Source organism: Leucopleurus acutus, assembly GCF_964270905.1.
Source record: "Leucopleurus acutus genome assembly, chromosome: 6".
Taxonomy (NCBI): Eukaryota; Metazoa; Chordata; class Mammalia; order Artiodactyla; family Delphinidae; genus Leucopleurus; species Leucopleurus acutus.
Window position 1 is genome coordinate 103,460,380 of NC_139149.1, and position 20,409 is coordinate 103,480,788.

General features: G+C 44.1%; 2 protein-coding genes across 5 annotated transcripts in view; one reads left to right on the top strand and one right to left on the bottom strand.

Annotated features, from left to right (window-relative positions):
- The window catches only part of SGPP2 (sphingosine-1-phosphate phosphatase 2), a gene marked incomplete at its 5' end in the record, with an annotated part of 122,019 nt that extends 116,009 nt beyond the window's left edge, over nucleotides 1-6,010 (top strand). For all 3 annotated transcript variants that reach the window (XM_082841019.1, XM_082841020.1, XM_082841021.1), the window contains one exon: nucleotides 5,152-6,010. In XM_082841019.1, the coding sequence (XP_082697145.1) occupies nucleotides 5,152-5,703 (552 nt within the window). In that variant the 3' untranslated portion in view covers nucleotides 5,704-6,010. The remainder of the gene's footprint in view (nucleotides 1-5,151) is intronic.
- A 10,612-nt stretch (nucleotides 6,011-16,622) lies between these two features.
- Nucleotides 16,623-20,409, bottom strand: part of FARSB (phenylalanyl-tRNA synthetase subunit beta) — a 66,225-nt gene continuing 62,438 nt past the window's right edge. For both annotated transcript variants that reach the window (XM_082841485.1, XM_082841484.1), the window contains exon 17: nucleotides 16,623-17,312. In XM_082841485.1, the coding sequence (XP_082697611.1) occupies nucleotides 17,161-17,312 (152 nt within the window). In that variant the 3' untranslated portion in view covers nucleotides 16,623-17,160. The remainder of the gene's footprint in view (nucleotides 17,313-20,409) is intronic.

The window sequence follows — 20,409 nt, forward strand, 5'->3', positions numbered from 1 at the left end:
AAATGGAAAATGGTAGCATACTGTACATACTGTTCAGTACCATGCGTTTTAAACTTCCACACCAGAGCTTCCTCATCCTTTTTACAGCTGCAGAGTATTCCATTGTATGAATAGACCACGCTTAGATTTAACTGGCCCCTCTAGGTAGACAGGGTCCTGCTATTACAAACAATACGACAATGGACAGCTTGTAAATACTTCCTTACAGACACAGGCAGGTGTATCTCCATGGTCAAGACCTAGAGTGAGATTATTCGTCAGGGGTTATATGAATGTATAATTTTTAAAAATATTGCCAGGTTCCTCCCCACAAGGGTTGTGCCATGCATTCATATGATTGAGAGACAAGAGTCCCTTTGCCCCCAACTACTGTTTCATCAACAGAATACTGTCGAACTTTTGGATTTTGTTAATGCTGATAGGTGAGGGGTACATTCTCAGTGGTTTGTGGGGCAGGGGAGGGAGGGTGGGGTCACATTGGAGCCTCTGGGTTTCCAGAGCAGTGGTTCACACACAGCACGCACAACACTGTTATTTAGAGAAAACAAAAGAGGCCACCAGCTTTTTTATTTTTGTTTAAAATGTCATATTTTATTTTATTTTTTTAAATGAACGGACAGTGAAATTGATTTTGCCTTGGATGTATAGTTCTCTGGATTTTAACACTGGGATAGATCTGAGTAACCACCACCGCAACACGGAATGGCTCCGTCACCCCAAAAAAGTCCCCCGTGTTCTCCCTTTGTAGTCACACCCTCCCCCTGCCCCTAGATCCTGGCAACCACTGATCTGTTCCCCATCCCTGTAGTTCTGTCTTTTAGAGAATTTCATATAAATAGAACCACACAGCATGTAACCCTTGGAGACTGGCTTTTTCCATTCAGCATAATTTCCTGGAGATTTCATCAAAGCTGTTACCTCCATTAGTAGTTTGTTGTTTTTTGTTGCTGAGAAGTATTCCATTGTATGAAAGTAGCACAGTTTATTTACCCCTTGAATGACATTGGGTTTCTTTTTTCCAGTTCTGGGTGATTATTAGTAGAACTGCTGTAAACATTTGTGTACTGATTTTTGTGTGAATGCAAATTTTAATTTCTCTTCAGCATAGCTTCATTTCCACTTCTTATTATGAGTAAATTTAGGTATATTTTGTATGTTGAAGAAGCATGCGTATTTCTTTTCCTATAAAGTGCCCATTTCCTTTACTCATTTTTCATTTTGGTGGCTTTTATCTTAGACAAGTTGGTTTGGGGGCGCTGACAGGACGTCTGAATGAAAATGTCTACCTTTCGGCCTAAAGAGGCAGGACTAAAGTTTGAGAGAGACACCTGGAGACGTAGTTGTTTTTTTTTTCTTTTGTACTTCGCTTTTTTATTGTTGCATAGTATTCCACTCAATGACTATACAATAGCTTATTTGACTAGTTTTTTGAAATTAAAATTTTTATTGGAGCATCTAAACATGGGCATTTCCACAGACTGTGTCTTCAGGCTCTACATGTGTTTCTCTGTTGAAAAGTTTGTGTAGGTCCATGGCCTCATCTCTCCATTCTCTACCAGCGTGACACTCAAATCTATGTCTCCAATGTTGTACAGCAGAAACTAACACAACATAGAAACTACACAAACTATTCAACAGAGAAAAACACACAGAGCCTGAAGACAGAATCTGTGAAAATGCCTGTTTAGGATCTATTAGGATCTAAAGGAGGAAACCAAGAAAGAGACTTCTTAGAGGTCAGAGAAGAGCCAAGATGGTGCAGGGTAATATTAATAAAAGCTGAATATTAAAGGTCTGCTAAGTGAAGGGTGTCAGTCCACAGGGCCCAGTGTTCAGAAAGAGAAAGAACATCTCTTTCCAAGAGTTGCAAGCAAAACCCCCACAATTTTGTCTGATTGGACTGGTGTAGGTCACATGACCACCCCTGCACCAATCACGGTGACCAGGAGATACAGTGCACTGATTGGCCTACCTAGGTCATGTGCTCCAACTCCATAATTTTCCAGAGCTTCATGGATCCCCAAGGGGAGGTATGAGGCTATTGGGTCAAAGACAGATGCTCAAGAAACAACCAGCAAATGTCTAGTAAGTGGCCTTTGAGAATGGTGTATCATCTAGGTCTAGGTTGACAGCACTTGTGTTTCAAGGTGCAGAAGTGGAGATGACAGGTGTAGAAAATTCAATTCAAGAGTTCGGCTCAAGTTTTGGTAACCAGGAAACTTAAATGAAGGATTGTTCCTTTTTTTCCCCCCCAAATAAAGTAACATCCGTGCATAATCATAGCACAGGAGAAGGTCATGGGGAGAAAGATCATGGAGACCGTGAAGCCTGAGGGATATTTGAAGAGAAGGATGATGGCGGAAGTAAGAACAGGTAAAGCCCAGGTGCCACGTGAAGGACATGCAGCGACACAAGGCTTTCCCCCACGCTTGCCCCTCTCCTATCTGTTCTCCTCACTGCAGTCAGAAACTCTTGTCATGTTGGTACCCAATGAGAGCGACATCAGTGGCTTCACGTTGCTGCCTGGATGCAGGCTTTAGGAAGCAGACTGGACTCTAGGGCCCTGTGGGAAGTGTCTCCTACCTGTGTTTACTCTTTACTCTCCAGCCCCAAGGGACCATCAAGATCCACAGGCTTATCCCTTTCCCTCTTCAACAACAGTAACCCTCTGTCTCTCCACTAAGCTAAGCTCTGCCTAGGTGTGGTGGTGATTGTTTGGCTCACACTGGATCCTCCAGCACTGTGTCTGGCATATAGCAGGCACTCACACATGGGCACTGGAAGGAAGAATGGATGCCCTCTAATCTGTGAAATTTGCTGTAGCCTCAGTGTTTATTTCTAAGGTCTGATTCTCACCCATTGTTCACTCAAATCAGATATCATTTTATTAGAAACTGAACAAGAGAAATAATGAAGCTATTAGAAAAAAAAAAAAAACCTAAGCCCTTAGAGTTCTACTTTATGTTTATATGAAAAAAAAAAGTGGAAGGCAACACGCCAAAATATAGACAGCGTTAACTGTAGGTGGTGGAAATAAGGATCTGGTTTTTTTTTCCTTAAACTTTTCAGTGCTTTCCAGTTTTTCCACAATGCATGTGTTTTACTTTTTGGTGTTTCCCAGATTTTCCAATACATGGAGGAAAGTGTTTCAATTTTCCAATGGTAAACTTTCAAAATAATCCATGTGAAACTTTGTAACAGAACCACAGCAAGCTCCTCATTCTCTGACTTAGATGTATTCATCTCTTGGTTACATTCAGAATTCACCTTATTTGTATGGAAATATGTTAATATAAATGTTTCAGACATTACATGAAATTTCTAAAAATCTTATATGTTCTGGTATAATGTTATAAGTCCTAATTCTAGTTATCACTTTAAAATGTATATCTCAGAAATAACTAAATTTCCTTGTCAATTGCATTATTATGAACTTTCATCAAATCTTTAACCGTGGTCATTTTTAAGTCTTTTGTCACAGACAGTTCTGGGAGTACTCTGATGCTTTTGCAAAAATGTTCCTATAAAAGGGTTTCATCTTCAAGGAATTCGTGCAAAAGACTCTGACAAGTACAGGTTTCTGGTAACTGACTATACTGCTGAACTGAATGAATAAGCATTTTCAGAACTCTAATGGAAAACTGATGAATTCATAGAAGATCGAGATAAAAAAAATTAATTACATGGGACTGAGTGATGAGGATGATTATAGTTTTTGTGACTTTCTGTTTGAATTTAAAAAAAAAAAAAATCCCACAGGGACTCAGAGGCAAAAATATACAAATCAATTTTCACTGCAAAGTAAAGGAGCTGCTACAGTGGAGGGTTCCTGGACTGAATGTCAATATCGTGACCTAGTATGAGTGTGTTTCGTGTTTGGTAATTGCAATCACTGTTGCTTTTGTTGTGGTCATGCATTTACAATGCTTGGTGTCAGTTGATTTATCTCTTGTAAAAATAAAATACAGTGTGTGTGTGGAAAAAAAAAAAAGAATTCACCTAATGGATTTTGCTGCGAGAACACTAAAGGAAGAAGAAAGTGGATGACATTAAGGAGTTAAAAATATTTTAAACAGGAGTTTAAGGAAAGAAGCAAGCAGGGAGGGAGAGAAAGAGGAAGAAATAGGGAAGGTGGGAGGGTCAGAGGAAGCAAGAAAGAAAACCAGAATCTAAAATGTAAAGAAGGATTGATTAAATCAAGTAGGGTGGACGCACCCGGTGAAATCTATACACTATTTGAAATTCTGTCTCTGAAGACAGAGTGGTAGTACCCAGACGGGCATGGCGGAGCTTTGGCACCACCACATCTACAGCGTCTTCTCAAACCACCCCAGACAAACGCGCTCCATAAGTAATGACGGTGTGCTTGCTAGGAAGTGGGTCCCGAAGCAGCCAGCTTCCTCCTCCAGCCAGCTGCAGCCCCGCCCCCTGCCTGCCAAGAAAGGATGACGCCACCTCTGTGAAGATCATGACAGCCCTTGTGATATACTATGAAATCAAAAATAATAAAGAGAATTCCTGGCGGTCCAGTGGTTAGGACTCAGTGCTTTCACTGCCATCGCCTGGGTTCGGTCCCTCGTCAGGGAACTAAGATCCTGCAAGCTGTGTGGCGCAGCCAAAACAAAAGTTTTTTGAAGTACAGAATTCAAAAAAAAAAAAAAAATGATAGATTGAAGGAACAGTGTGATTATAGCTATGCATTAAGAAAATAATTTATTCCAAAAGACAGAAAAACTGGAAGAAAAGACATAGCATGAATAGCGTGATTGTGGTTTGTATTTTTCCTATTTTCAAATGTCTACAACTGTACTTTTTAAAAATATGTATTAGGACTTCCCTGGTGGCGCAGTGGTTGAGAGTCCGCCTGCCGATGCAGGGGACGCGGGTTCGTGCCCCGGTCCGGGAAGGTCCCACATGCCGCGGAGCGGCTGGGCCCGTGAGCCATGGCCGCTGAGCCTGCGCGTCCGGAGCCTGTGCTCCACAACGGGAGAGGCCACAGCAGTGAGAGGGCCGCGTACCGCAAAAAGAAAGTATTATAAAACAATACAAAAATTGTATTTTAAATGTCAAATCAATTATATTTGAATCAAAATTATACCTGTATACAGGGGAGCACTCACCTGATGTACGTCATCCGTGTCTCTCCTGCAGGATGTGCTGGGTGGCATCCTGATCACCGCCATCCTCATCGTCCTCACCTACCCCGCCTGGACCCTCATCGATCGCCTGGACTCGGCCAGCCCCCTCTTCCCTGTGTGTGTCCTGGTGGTACCATTCTTCCTGTGTTACAATTACCCTGTGTCTGATTACTACAGCCCGACCAGAGCGGACACCACCACCATCATGGCTGCCGGCGCTGGGGTGACCATAGGATTCTGGATCAACCATTTTTTCCAGCTCGTGTCCAAGCCCACGGAATCCCTCCCTGTTATTCAGAACATCCCACCGCTCACCAGCGACCTGTTAGTTTTGGGTCTGACCAAATTTACTGTGGGAATTGTGCTGATTCTCCTGGTTCGTCAACTTGTACAAAATCTCTCGCTGCAAGTGTTGTACTCCTGGTTCAAGGTGGTCACCAGAAACAAGGAGGCCAGGCAGAGGCTGGAGATCGAAGTGCCTTACAAGTTTGTCACCTACACGTCAGTTGGCATCTGTGCTACCACCTTCGTGCCAATGCTACACAGGTTTCTGGGATTACTGTGAGCCTCAAGTGGTCGGAGATTAGCTCACTGGACATGAGAGCAAGACACCAAAAAGCTGTTGAGTGGGGAAGCTTTGACAACACATTTTTCTTTAAAAAAAAAAATTCCCTAAGTCACATGTCTGTTTTGCTGATACCTGAGATAAATGTTGCTGCTTTATGGAAAGAAAAATGGTCTCACGGTGACCACTAGCCTGCAAGCGTCATGTTGCAGCTGAAGCCAGGCAGACCCACAGCGGAGTTCTTTAAGGCGCCCCACCCTGTCCATTACTTGGACTTTGGACCAGTCCTGGGCTGGCAGGAGTTGTGGCCTGGCTTAGGAACGGCCACAAGCCCCCCTGGGTTCTGGAGAGCCTAAAGAGACGGGCATGATCCAGGAGGCTGGACGTCGGGCGTTCCTTTTCAGCTGTGACCTTGCCCCGCACTGAGTCTCATTTCCAAAACTGGAATGTTGGTCCAAGAGAAAGGGGGCGCCACGTGTAAGTGCGTTCCTTGGACAGGGCGACTTTCTGGTCGTGATGATCACATTAGACAGTGCCTGCTTGGGGGGAAAGAGCACTGTGAACCTCGCTGGGAAGCATGAAACGCGGGGGCAGAGCTGGCGAGGTCACGGGCATAAGCCTGCTTTCCTTATGCATCCTGGTCTCTGTCAGGTGCATACTGGACAGGGATCCTCTCCTCCTCGTTTGTACACTTTGCAAGATTCCAGGCACCATTTCTATCCTCTTCTGACCCATGAACCCAACTGGCTGCTCCCTTCTCACCTCATCTGGGTTCCTCTGAGTGTCCTGCTCTGTCCTGCATCAGAGTGACTTGGAACAAGCCCTCTGCTTCAGCTTTTTTGCTTCCTTACAAACTGGGAAGACAGTGTTGTCTGTCCGTGAAAGTGGATCAATAGAAGAACAGATGAACATAATCCTTCCTGGGGCCTGACAGAGGGAATAGGCCTCCCTCCCTGACACTGTTCCTCCACTTAGTTTCCTAAATCTATTTGCTCATCTGAATAGAACCGGTGGCTCCCTTTCCATCTTCCCACCTCTTTCTTACCTCTTGGCAATTTTAAGGGTAATTAATGCAAGAACCACATCAGCCTCTCTTAGGAAAAGAAGCCAACAAAATACAACACCCTTTAAATCTCGGGAGAGTCCTTAGACTTAAGGAAGGTGGTCATTATGCAGACAACCCCCTGCAGGGGCTCCTCTTCAGTTCTTAAGAATGAGGAGGAACAGGTATCAACAATGTTCTTAAAAGTGAGTATCAACATGTAATTAACAACGTGTCTTTTGCGTGTAGTGCCTGAGCTGCTGAAGCCAACGATTTATAACCCTCTTGCATCCTCACCATGCACACACTTCGGGGGAAAATTAGCCTGCCTGGAGAGTCAGGCCCTTACCTCTGCATCCAGCGTGAAAACTGAACACCCGTTTCTCCTGATTTTGAATACGCACCCTGGCCTTTTGGTTGTGATGATCCTTAGTATTTGACCTAATGCTCCAGTTTATTGAAAAGAATAATTGTGAGACATCCTAATTTTCCTTCAAATTCTTCTGACATTTTTCATAGTTAGAAGGCAGGGGTCAAAATGACCTGCCGTTTGCCTGTTTTTAGATCATACTCTGACCAGTATTTGTGGCACCGTGATGGGGAGATGCCCCAGCGCACGGGCACCCCTGCCCTAGGCCGCCCCACAATGCAGTGCACGGGGCACTTCCCTGTACCTCCGTCCCCACAGGCTGCCAAACCCGAGGTCACAGTGCTAGCTAATATTTACACGAAATGATTTTAGTTGATTTCTCTGAAGCCAACTAGCAAAAGGATCAGCCTTTTCCACTTGTATCTTTTGAGAAGGGCCATAATCACTGTCAAGCAGTGGGTGTGGGTGATTCATTTGTGTGTGTGTGTAAATTTTACTGATGTCCTTTCGTTTTAAGTCCCAACAATAGGACTGCGATCAGCTGTATTATATATTTAAGGCTGTATTTACACAATTTGGATTGAGGATGAATATGTTAGCCACAGCTCGTTAAAGACCCGTGGATTTGACATGGTTGGTCGCTTTTCAAAGTCTCTTGATGTAGCATCTGAAGACTAAAATGTGCATATTGGTGAGGCCAAGCTTAGTTTTTGAGCACTACAGTTCTGTGGCTTAGAAACTGGTTGGAAAAGTCCTTACCTGATTCAAACTGCAGCTCGGCCAGCCCTCTTCATTCACTTCACACAGCGCTTCACTCTGTTAGACCCTCACACCCTCTCAGTCTCTCCTTCACGCACGCACACACACGCCCCTTCAAAGACTATGCCTTCTGTCTCTGACCTTTGGATTTTCTCTCTGGGGAAAGACTGCCCCCTGCTGGCTTGCGTCAGGCTTGGTCCAGAGCCCCTCTCTTGACCGGGAGTCCTGGAGATGAAGTTTCAGAATCCAGCTCACCGTGATGTATCCAATCTAAGCTTAGGACCTGCGGTCTGGCCAGACCTGAACTTGGAAATGGTGACAGCAGAGCCCTTGGGGTCGTTGGCCCCTCCAGGAAGAACACACGCCCTGTTCCTGGCGGTCCTCATCCTGCCCCCAGCCCACCACCTCTCTGGACCAGGACATCATCCTGTGACTGTCATTTTAAACAGCCATCATCTCAGGCCAGCTTTGCTCGGACTTGCACCATAACAGAATATGCAAAAGAAAACGCAGACGAGACCATGAACTAAAAACCCTAAACAGCTGAAATCGCCCCTCCACGTGCCTGCAGATCACAGTGTAGCACAGGATTTTCTTGCCCAAATAGGCGACTCATGCTTCCCGAGTGTAACCAAAGCATGTGGTGTTTCGGGGCCATAGGCTCCAGGTTTCTATTTTGGAAACTTTCAGCTGTCTTATGTACCGTATGTAAATTTATTCTTTTTAAAATAAAATCATTTTTCTTTGATTAAGATTTATTAAATGCTTTAAAAGCCCAGTGTTCTGCTACCTTGGAATTTTTTTTCCCTAGATCTTTTTTCCCCAGATCCTCAGGGTTCATGCGACCTGAGTTGAGAAGAGGCGACAGAAATAAACAGGAGGCTGTACAATTTTCTGTCACTGTCATGCTTCAGTCACGTGCAAATGTTGGTGAGCATCATAGCAGCCGCAGGTGTGATGAACAGGAAGTAAGTGGTAAGATTGCACGCTTAATTATCCTCCAACTCCTTGATACTAAAGAGCATCCTCTTAACCATACTTAGAGATAAATGTCACTATGTATTGAAAGGTAAATGTTAAAGGTGAGGCTGGTTAAGGTAAGTAAAACAGATGAGTGTGTTGTACAGATGAGTATGTTGTCTGCTGAACAAAATGGACATGACCGCATTTCACATTCACGTCATTGCAACGATATGCTCTGCCTCTAAGCGTCCCTCGCTATTTGAAATGGTGCCAAAAGCTGATGACGCTCTTCTTTGCAAGGTTGAGGCTGGGACCTATTTGTACCTTGAATGCTGTGTATTTCATTAACACCTAATATGCTGCATGCCCGAGGCCGGATGAGACCTCATCTGCCCTGTGGAGTTCTCTCCAGAGAGAGGAGACTCAGGCTCAGAAAATTACAATCCGAGACCCAAAGTGTGAAGGCTGTAGGGAAAAGATAACTTTGTAGTGTCAATTGAGAAGAGGGAGAGAGGAATTCCAGCTTTGAGGTCTGTGACTCAAGGGAGGCTTGTGGGAAAAGTAGTGTGTGAGCCAGGCTTAAAAAGAACAGATGGGGTTTGCACAGGGATGTGATGCACAGTAGGTATGAGATGGTACTCCATGGTAAGGGCATAGCTTGCCAGAGACACTTCTCCAAAAACCTCCAGCTCTAACAAAGAGAAGACAGACCACACCCGTGCTGGTGAGTGTGTGTGGGAATAACAGTGGTGGCAGGGGTGGGATAAACGGTGAGCAAGGGGCTTTGATGTTGCAGAACCGAATCACGAGAACAGGAAGGAAGCAGAAGAAGCTCTTTAGTCCATTTCCTTGCCTCCACATGGGACCATCCAGAGGAGTTGACATCTACAGGTGATTAGTCTCCTTTCATTGTTCTTCATTCGAATATTTACCCGTGGGTGCCTTGCCTTTCTGCCGTCTCTGAACCTGTCATTCCCACGTCCTCTTGTTCGTCTCTCAGCAGACGGGACGGCAGCGAGGGACTCAGTCTGCGCCCTTGGCGCCCGTGCCTCTTCCCTCTTCTCTTTGCTCAGCTCCCTGAAGCAGTCCCATGAAACTTCATCTTAAAAACATTTTACCACGATCCTGGCTCTTTCCAGGACCTGTAAATACTCCACGTTGCTCTTTGATGATCAAGAACCAAGCCCTGTTTCTCTAGTAAGAGAGGTTAACCAGAAACAAGTGGGATGTGAGTATAGACGTATCTCGTTCTATGGGATAGATGTTTTCCTAAAAGCTGCCTGTGTTTGGATTGTTTAAATTTTAAGTGCACTGAGGGATTTGCTGTTAAGTCATATGGCATGGCACTTCTTCATTTCTGTAAACATAAGGCTCCTTAATGGATTAGTTGGGATACACCACGCACGCATTGTTTTCTTCAGGTGGGGCACACCTGTAGTGCAGACTTGACTACTTACAGGATGCATACTAAGAAGAATGAGAGCTGAATGTGGACCGTGAATAGAATGTTAAATTCTTAAAACTGTAGCCTCATGAGACAAGGGAAATCTATACGAAGCCAACATCCTTTCTCCTCTTCCATGCCTGTCTGTACAGCAAGCAAAAGCCAGCAAGACAAGCAGGGATGTAGCTGGAGTTCCGGCTGGGACGCTTCTTTGCTGCACACACTCAACACACCTGCTGGCACCTGTAGCTGGCACTCTCTCGCTATAACATCAGGGTCCCCTTGGTTGGAGCACAAGCCAGATTCTTTCTCAGTGGAGAGGTTCAAAGAATGTCAATGTCTCTTCAATACACACAAAGCCAGCCTTAGAGCGCTGCGGGTGGGGCAGGGTGACAGTTGGTACTGCCATCATGCCATCTACCTGCATGCGTGAGCCTAAATAGGGGCCAGGATCTCCTGGGCTTCCAGTCTGCAGTGTCTTGTGGGAACCAGGTGGATGACCCTGTGACGGGAAACTGTGCACAGGGCACACTAAACACAGACCATTTTAGCCATCTTAATTATGTACTGATAAAAATATTTGGCTGGAAAACTATTTTTGCTGTGGGGGAATAAAACCACAGCTTAACGTAAATTCTTCATGAAGTGAGTCAGTCAGTTCTGCTGCTATTAAATAGGTAATAGTATTTTCATCAGGGTATCCCTTTCTACTTTATCTCCAACATCATAGTTTTTTCATTGTTAGAAATTCAAAATATCCATCTTCCACATCTCGACTTGTTCAATCTTCGCTCTGGCTTCTTAAAGATATGGGATAGAGTTATAATATCCTTGTCTATTAATTTTATCAGCTACGTAATTTTTCAGTCTGTTTTTTATTCATTTTTCCCCTTCCTATTGGTTGTATTTGCCACTTTCTTTGCCTGATACTTTTTTTATTGGATGCCAGATACTGTGACGTTTACAGTGTTGGGTGCTGGATATTTTTTTATCACTATACATATTCTTTGTTCTAGGACGCAGTTCATTCCTTGGAAGTAGTTTGATTCTTCTGGACCTTACTTTTAAGCTTTATTGGTTGAACCAGAGTAACGCTTAGTCTCGAGTTGGTCTCCCCACTACGGAGGCAAAGCCCTTCTGGGTACTCTCCCCATGGTTTCCGAGGTTTGCTAGCTCTGGCCCATCTCGTGTGGGCTCCCAGGGCGGTTCCCTCACGTCTGTGGATGTTCCAGGCGGTCTCCTCTTCCTGAGCAGTTCCCTCACATGCACGCACTGGCAGTGCTCAACTTAAGACTCAAGGGCGGGGCCTCTGCCTATCTCTCCTCGGCTCTTACCGCTTCCTTGCCAACTCTAGCCGCTTCGGCCTCTGTGGACTCGCAGCTCCATCTCAACTCCTGGAGACCTCCGACCTCCACCTGGGTCCCCACCGCTGCACCACAGCCTGGACTCTCTCCAGGCCGTAAGCTGGAGAATCACAGGCCTCACCTTGTTTCTTTTCTATCTCTCGGGGGATCACTGGCCTTCGTTGCCTGGTGTCTAATGTGTTGAAAACCATTGCTTTACGTATTTCATTTGGATTTGTAGATGGGTAAGCAAAGGAGGAAAATGTTCCTTGGGAAGAAGGAAGTAAAGACTACATGTATGGATCAACTAGGATGCAAGACGCTGAACTAACTTGAAGACTGGAGAGGAGGTCAGTCAGGTCCAGCCGATCCATGCTTGTTTTCATTATGCTCCAGAACAAACCCTGTCCAGGGCCTCCCCGTGACAGTGGTGCTCAGTGTTCCCCACAGGTTGTCTCACCTACACGATCTCTCTCCTCCCTACAGCATGGTTTGCTATTGGGGCACCTTTCCGTCTGGCTTATTTTACTTCATCTGCCGCAGGCTCACTGCCAGTGCTCTGTGTTTAAACGTTGTGCCCGACAGTCACAGCTAAGAGATCTCCAGTGAATCCCGTCCGTCTCTGAGTAGCCTTTCAGCACCAGTGTGGATGTCTACACGGGTTTGCCTCCGTTACAACTGGTTTCTTATTGGCCCTAAGTAGGTACTCATTTTAGGGGTGGGCGGAATGTAGGAAATTTCTTTTTCTACCAGGTTTGGAACCAAGCAGGCACATTTCCTCAACATCCTCACTTTTCTGTCTTAATATTTAAGGGCAGATTTGCTTTGCATGTCTGACAAGTCCTATAATTCAAACGTTGGAGCAGTTCTCTCATGCCAGCACCTCCTAACACCTGGGGGGTGGGGGAGGGCTTTTTCAAAATGTGTTCTAATGCAGAACATGCCATGTTCCTGATTTCCTTAAACAGAGACAATCAAGCCCAAACCTATGGGTGAGGAGTGAAGAACCTGAGTGTGGGCCTCAAGTATATTTTTACTGCACTGCATGGGTCACATGAGGGAGAAGAAACAGGGCTTTAGCCATACATAATTCAATTAAACCTCTCCTGGAGGTGTGTGTTCAACCCACAGTCTACATGTTTACAGTCATCCTTTCTGTTTACTAGAAAGTTGAAGGTGGGCAGGAAACCTGAAAACAAAGCAGGCGGTAGTGGAAATGAAAATCACCCGGATGGTCGTCAAGTACTTGCCACGTGGCTCCCCTGCCTTTGTCCAAGGAGGCCGATTGCTCCACATGGACTCTGGTCAGGGGCCTTAGGGAGCTGCTCACAGATTGCCCCAGAGGTGAGCCCTGCCTTGAATCTGATTACATATGCCATCCTCTACTTTTTTTTTTTTTAAGTTTTTTTGCTTGTTTGTTTTAAGTTATTTTATCTATTTCCTTTTGGCTGCGTTGGGTCTTTGTTGCTGTATGCGAGCTTTCTCTAGTTGCGGTGAGCGGGGGCTGCTCTTCGTTTTGGCGCGTGGGCTTCTCATCGCGGTGGCTTCTCTTGTGGCGGAGCACGGACTCTAGATGCGTGGGCTTCAGTAGTTGTGGTGCACGGGCTTAGTTGCTCTGTTGCATGTGGGATCTTCCCGGACCAGGGCTCGAACCCGTGTCTGCTGCATTAGCAGGCGGATTCTTAACCACTGCACCACCAGGGAAGCCCCATCCTCTACTTTAAAAAAAAATTATATACATAAAATTATTCAAGCTCCTTATAGTAAGTCACAACTCAGAAGATCAGATGTCAAATGCTTTTCTTATTTAGAGGAAATATTTTGCTGAAGGCAGTTGTATTGCTTTAAGGCCACCTGTTAGCTTTTGGATGAAACAGACAAAAGAGCCAAGTCAGTACCAAGCACTGGGGTCAGTGACATTTATAGGAAACACCAAGCACAGAGGCTAACACCGAGACAGAAGATTCTGTGTTCTGAGCCCATCACTACTGAGGGCAGAAGCAGTGGCTAGGCGAGCTGGTTCCTAGTTAGGCTACTCCTGTGTGAAAGGTAATAGCAGAATTTCATATGCCCTGCACTGAGAAATCGAACGTACTGAGATTATATACAGCTCAAGAACAAAAGTCACATCTAAGAAATATCTAGGATAGTCCAGTGTGGTATTCAGATATCTAAGACAATACCAAATGTGGATAGTTACAGTCTTGCATCTTTAGGGATGGTTTTTCATGGTCCCTAAGCCAGTGCTATTTTAGGGGGAGGCATACGGAAGTCCACTGGAGCACTCTTTGTAATTGCAGAGTTGGCAACAACAGAAGGTTCATCAGCAGAGGAACAGTTGAACAAATTATGGACATCCATGCGATAGGACTTTGTATCATTTAAAAGGTAGGTAGGTCTAAAGGTACTGGCCTGGAAAAATGGGACATATTAAGTGAAATGTCATGATATACACTATAGAAAATAGAAACCAGTAAGTAAAGCATGACCCCAAAGCTGAGCATGTGTGTGGGTCTGACTGTCTAAGGAAAACGTCAGAAACAACGTGAACTGTTAACAATGGTTAGTTACTTTAGAGGATTGCGGGAGGGAGGGTAAATTAGGTTGGGATGGTCTTACTTTGTACAGTTTTTTAAAGTAGTGAAGTTTTAATTTTTTGTGTTTTTAGTATTTTATATATAAAAAACAAAACTGGTTAAAAAAAGAAAATCTCAGCATTTGGGTAAGTAGGTAAATAACGCCAAACACTGAGTGACCCATGGGCTCTATGTCACTCTTACTAGGTGTCACAAACCCACGTTTTAGCCATGCGACATCTGGGCACATTATTAATCTCTGTCAATTGTTCTCATCCTATAAGTCAGGGAGAATCCCTATTCTAACTCCCTCCTACAATTGTTAAACCAAGAAATTAAAATGTTGGGACAAAATCGCATGTGAAAATACTTTATAAACTGAAGAGTAATGCAAGAATGTCAGGCTGCAGAAGTTACCTGTAAGCTAGGACAGGACTCAATTATATCTAATTCCTCTTTTAATACGAGAGCTCCCAGTTTTTGCTACATAGGTGTGTCTTCTCCAGTAAAAGCTTTCTGGCAGGCAGTGCCCACAGACTGCTCTGGCTCCAGTTCAAATGCCTCACGGGGGCGAGTGTAAGACGATCTGGCTGCGGAGCCTCCACTCATAAGCCGAAGATTCGTTTCTTCTTCTTCTCATGTACCTGATATTGTTATTCTTCCTGCTGTCTCCTGCTTCAGAGGGCAGAAACCTCCGCATGATGGATGGAGTTGATCTTCTTACCCCTTTCATGCTGGGATATACAGTTAGGTATCACTGGGTTTTTCATTACAAGTTGTTTCTGACCATCCAAAAATTATCCAGGTGGCTGGCTGCTAACAGAACTAATGGCTCCACCCACTTCAACAATGGCTATCACATGACTCACCCTGATTTCAATCATAGCGAACTTGAAACTGGGGGAGAATGTGTCACTAATGGTAGTGGACCAGTAAGCCATCACGCGCAGACATGCCGATTCTAAAATTCATGCACACAAAGGGTACTTTGTGTGCATCTGCTGGTGTTCGTATTAAAATACAACATGTTGCATTAATTTTTCTCTCCCAGCTTTACTGAGGTGTAACCTACATTTTAACAACCTCCTTAATTAAGGTATAGATATTTCCATCACCCCAAAGAGTTTCCTCTTAACTCTCTGCAGTCAGTTTCCCTTCCACAGGCTCTAGCCAATCAATCAATCTGCCTTTGACTTTTCTAGAACTTCACATAAATGGAATCACTTGTAGTCTTGTGTCTGGCTTCTCTGACTTAGTGTAGTGTTTTGAGATTCATTCATGTTCTGAGTATCGGTCGTTTTTTTTTGGCAGAGAAGCATTCCATAGTATAGATATACTATAATTTGTTTATCCATTCATCTGTTTGAATAACACTGCTGTGAACATTTGCATAAAAATCTTTGTATGGCCATATGAGTAGAGTAAACCTAGGAGTAGAATGGCTAGATGGCAGATGTATGTTTCATGATTTAACATATTGCAAAACTATTTTCCAAAGTGGCCGTTATCCCTTTACATTCCCACCAGCCACACATGAAAGTTCCAGTCTCGCCAACACTTGGTATAGTCATAGTCTTTTTAATTTTAGCCATCTTAATTCGTATTTATTTTTTTCGTTGCATTTCCCTGATGACTAATGATGTTGAGCATCTTTTCATGTGCTTATTTCATTTATCTTCTTTTGGGAAATATCTGTTCACATCTTTTGTCCGTTTTTTAAAAACTGGGTTGTCTTAAGTTATAAGAAATCTTTATGAATGCTGGACACAAACCTTTTGACGAGCATTATTTTTAATGGGCATATCTCACTTCATTACTGAAATGTAAGGATCAGCTTACAATGGGATTGGGAAGGAGGAGATGGCAGTCTGTACGTTCACAAATCTTGCTAAGCTGGACATTGCTGCCCTGATTCAAGGTAGTAATATAGTCTTAGTATTAGGTGCAGCAAAAGCTCCATAAACAAAATTCTTGTCTATCCTTATTAGCTATTTCTACAGGGACTTACTTTGAAGTTGTTTTACAGTTTATTGTGTTTCATATTATCTCAACAGTAACTGAGAACTTTTCTCAAACATTACACCCAGCTTTTTTCAATACGTGGTACCTACTGGAGGATTCTAGATCAAAGTATTAAAGTAAATTAGGAGGTTAAGACAAGGCAGACTGGCAGAAGCTTAGCTTCAGAGAAGGAGAGACCTAATACCTCCGTATAAAATAAGACAGAAACTAGCAGCTCTCTTAATTATTTAAAGCCATGATTTTATAACACAACAATAAAATGTATGGCCTAGGACAAAAATAAGTTCTTCATTGTTTCCTAATGTTCATAGTGCACTGGTACCAGTGTGTCCCTTTTAACTCTTCTAGCAGAATGCATCTGTGCTGTGTGTCCACAAACCCCATCTCTGAGTATCACAGACCCCATCTCTGAGTATCACAGAGTAGCCAATACCGATGCACCCCCAAATATTTGGAATATATGTGCATTTTTCTTTCACTTTAAGATGACTTCAAAGGCTGTAACTATTACACCATCACTAATTGTTAAAAGTTTTCTAAAAATGCTGTATTGTTTCCCAGTGATGAACATGCATCAAACATAGAAAATAAGAACTAAAAATTCTTAGTTAATCTCGTACGTGTGCTCTAATCAGCTATCTCATTTCATCAGGGAAAAGAACAGGATTCTGTCCTGCAGACGTGATGGTGAGAGGCTCTGATGTGTGGAGAGCTTCTCTGTTTCTCAGAACAGCTCCTGGCCCCCCACTGGGCTCTCATCTACAAGCTGGCCTGATGCGGGGATGGCAGTACCACCCACGGAGCCAGACACTGCTTTCTACTTTATTCAACATTAATGCACAAGCACAAGTGGACTGACTTACTGTGGGGACAACTAAAGGGCACCTAGGAGGAGAGAGGGACCCTCGGGGCGAGAACCACACAACAGAGACCCATCTTCACAAAAACGGCTCAATGTTGATTTCCACGCAGGAGCAGGGCATGGTCAGCTCGAATTTGGTGATAACATCAGGATGAAGGACCCCCAGCTTCCCGATGCTCTGACCCCGGGCAAAGATCTCAGCACATCGCCCGGGGAAGAATGCAGGGCCTGAAAAACAGGGAGAGAAAAATCAACGTTTCTCCTGGAAAAAATGTCAATAGACATTTAACATTGAAAGCTCGCTAGTCTACTATGAAAAATAACTATTCTTCTTTAAACCACTGGCCATGAAATAAGAGTGCTCCCTCACACTTTCTGGTCTTAAAAAGAAGCATTTGAGACAGCTAGTGGGAAGCAGCCGCATAGCACAGGGAGATCAGCTCGGTGCTTGTGACCACCTAGAGGGGTGAGATAAGGAGGGTGGGAGGGAGGGAGATGCCAGAGGGAAGAGATATGGGGCTATATGTATAACTGATTCACTTTGTTATAAAGCAAGAAACTAACACACCATTGTAAAGCAATTATACTCCAATAAAGATGTATTTTTTTTGGTACGCGGGCCTCTCACTGCTGTGGCCTCCCCCACTGCGGAGCACAGGCTCCGGACGCGCAGGCTCAGCGGCCATGGCTCACGAGCCCAGCCGCTCCGCGGCATGTGGGATCTTCCCGGAACGGGGCACGAACCCGTGTCCCCTGCATCGGCAGGCGGACTCTCAACCACTGCGCCACCAGGGAAGCCCTATAGATGTATTTTATAAGGAAAGAAAAGGTTAGGGGCAAATATGAAAATCAGGGCCCTGTGTTTTTTATCACAGCAGTCCAGGAAGGATGAAGAAAAGGAGGCTGAAGGAGCAGAGGTGGGAGAAGACTTGGGAAGTATGCAGACGTGGAACTGCTCTACAGAGGACAAAGGGAAAAATGAAATGTAAAACCAACGACTTTGCCTGGGAAGAACCTGTTTTGAAACAGGTTTTTCCATAGTAATACTTGCTGGATTAAAAGCCTACTCTGAATTCATGTACTATTCAAAACATCACTCTTTTCTACCTCATTCCATAGAGAAACGCGAGCTGCACTGTCATCGGCAGGCGTAGGCCTTGTACCAGAATGTGACCCACATTCCGTGGGAAAGAGAACTGCCTAAGCAGTTCTGGCACATCTACTGTAAACCCGCAGCAGAGGCTAGCCCCAGAGCAAGGCTGGGCTGGCCTCTGATTTACTCAAGACAGGCAGAAGGTTCCCTCACCATCTGGGTGCCAAGGCATGGATATGGCTTACTAACCCAGTAACAGTTCTTGAGGTTTAAACAGCTAAAAACAAGCGAGCAAACGTACAGGCCCACTGCAGAGTCACTAAGTTACCAGTGCCACAGGGACGCATCAACACTCCATACTCTACTGAGGTTAAAGCCAATGCTGACTCGTTTCTCTCATCACCAACTTGTAAAGGGATTAGGTCCGCAGCTCCTGACTGATTCAACCAAAACCTCTACTGGCATGAACTATAAAATGCCGAGCCACAAGCCTCCAGCCCGCCATTTCAGAGTGAGTGCGTTAGTTATGAAAGAGTAAACTTCTGAGTCTCTACTAATGGTTCCAAGGTCAGCATAGGGAAGAAACACAGAACTGGGGTGTGGGGGTGTGTGTGTGTGTGTGTGCGCGCGCTACCATTAAGTCGGCACCCGTCACACCACAGAGACACAGGACGACTATACAGAAGGATGTTTTCCTGAAAAATATTTTTAACTGTCATTCTTAAATAACCCCAAAGCAACCTGGTTGAATTATAAGGTGGCCTTGTTTCTCACATGCCCCCAAACTAAATAATTCTGCTTCACCATTAAAGCAAAAATTTCAATGAACTGCATTTGAAGTTCATAATTGTTTGGCTACGTGCATTAATCCACACTTGGAGAGAGGGATCAAATAAAATAATACAGAAACCATACTGCATCGATAATGTACAGCCTAAGAGAGAGACAAATATTGCTAAATCTGACAAAGATGGCATGTTTTAATTCTGTCAAAATAAAAAACCTAACTTAAAAGATAAAACCAGGCCAAAAATAAAACACATAAGTTGTACTCCCTGGAGGTCCAGTGGTTAAGACTCCATGCTCCCAATGCAGGGGGCATGGGTTCAATGCCTGGTCGGGGAACTAAGATCCTGCATGCCATACAGTGTGCCCCCCCCCCCGCCACCAAATAAATATTCACATGACAAGTCTGTAAAAGTGTTGGTGGTAAGTGGTATAACCAAGAATCAGAGCTGAAAGGCCTGCCCCAAAGTCATTTATTCCATCACCCCTGGCACCCCTTATACAGAATTACATCTGAATAAACTACACTATCTGAAAAAGATACCAGATTATTATTTTTTTCTTTTTCCAGATTATTTTTAAAGGCCATTCAGAGAGGAAGTTTTCGAGAACTTCCCTGATAACCTTGCTATGTTTAAGAATCCTCACTGTACCCAAATCCTTCCTTTTTATCTATCTTCAAATTCCAATGTGATTGGATTCATTTTAACTGAAGCATAAAACCAAACTATTTTAGAATCTAAGCCAGATGTGCTAGCTCTGACAGTGTTAGCAAAATAAAGCCTAAGAGATAAGAACTTAGCATTTTTACGTCATAAAGCAACTTTTTGAATCAGAGCTTTTTAAGCAAAATTCAGTCACGTTCTTCTTCAGCTGGCAAGCATGATAAGCCAGCTGGACCCCTCTCCCTCCAGAAGTTTGCACCAAACTGCTGAAGCTCACTAACCAGCTAAATACTTGGTCAAACAAAAGAATATTCATATCATTAAATAGAACTTTCCCCCTTTCCAAAGAAAAGCAAAAAGAACTGAAATTCATATTATGCATTATTTAAAACATATCCAGGTGTGGGAACATTCTAAATGACACATATCAAAAGCTCTCAGCCCAGCACGGACCCGTCCCAGTCACTACAGCATCCTAAACTGTCCCGGGTCAGAGGCCCTCCCCAGAGGAGCTGCTTCGCAGTGAAGCAGGCACCAAAGGGGTCCTCTGCCCTCTCATCCAATGCTAATGCTCCCCTTCCTACCCACATGTGAAAATTAAGCCCAATAATGCGATTTCTGTATAAACTCCACTTTGCCGAAAACTGCACATTTTAACCTGTGATGACAATTTTAACTTTCTTGCCATTTTTCATTTCTACAAGGTCTTAAGATTTGCTGATTGATGCCTCTGTTGAGTTACAGTAAGGCTAAAGGTCTCTCCTTCAGACAAACTGAGAGG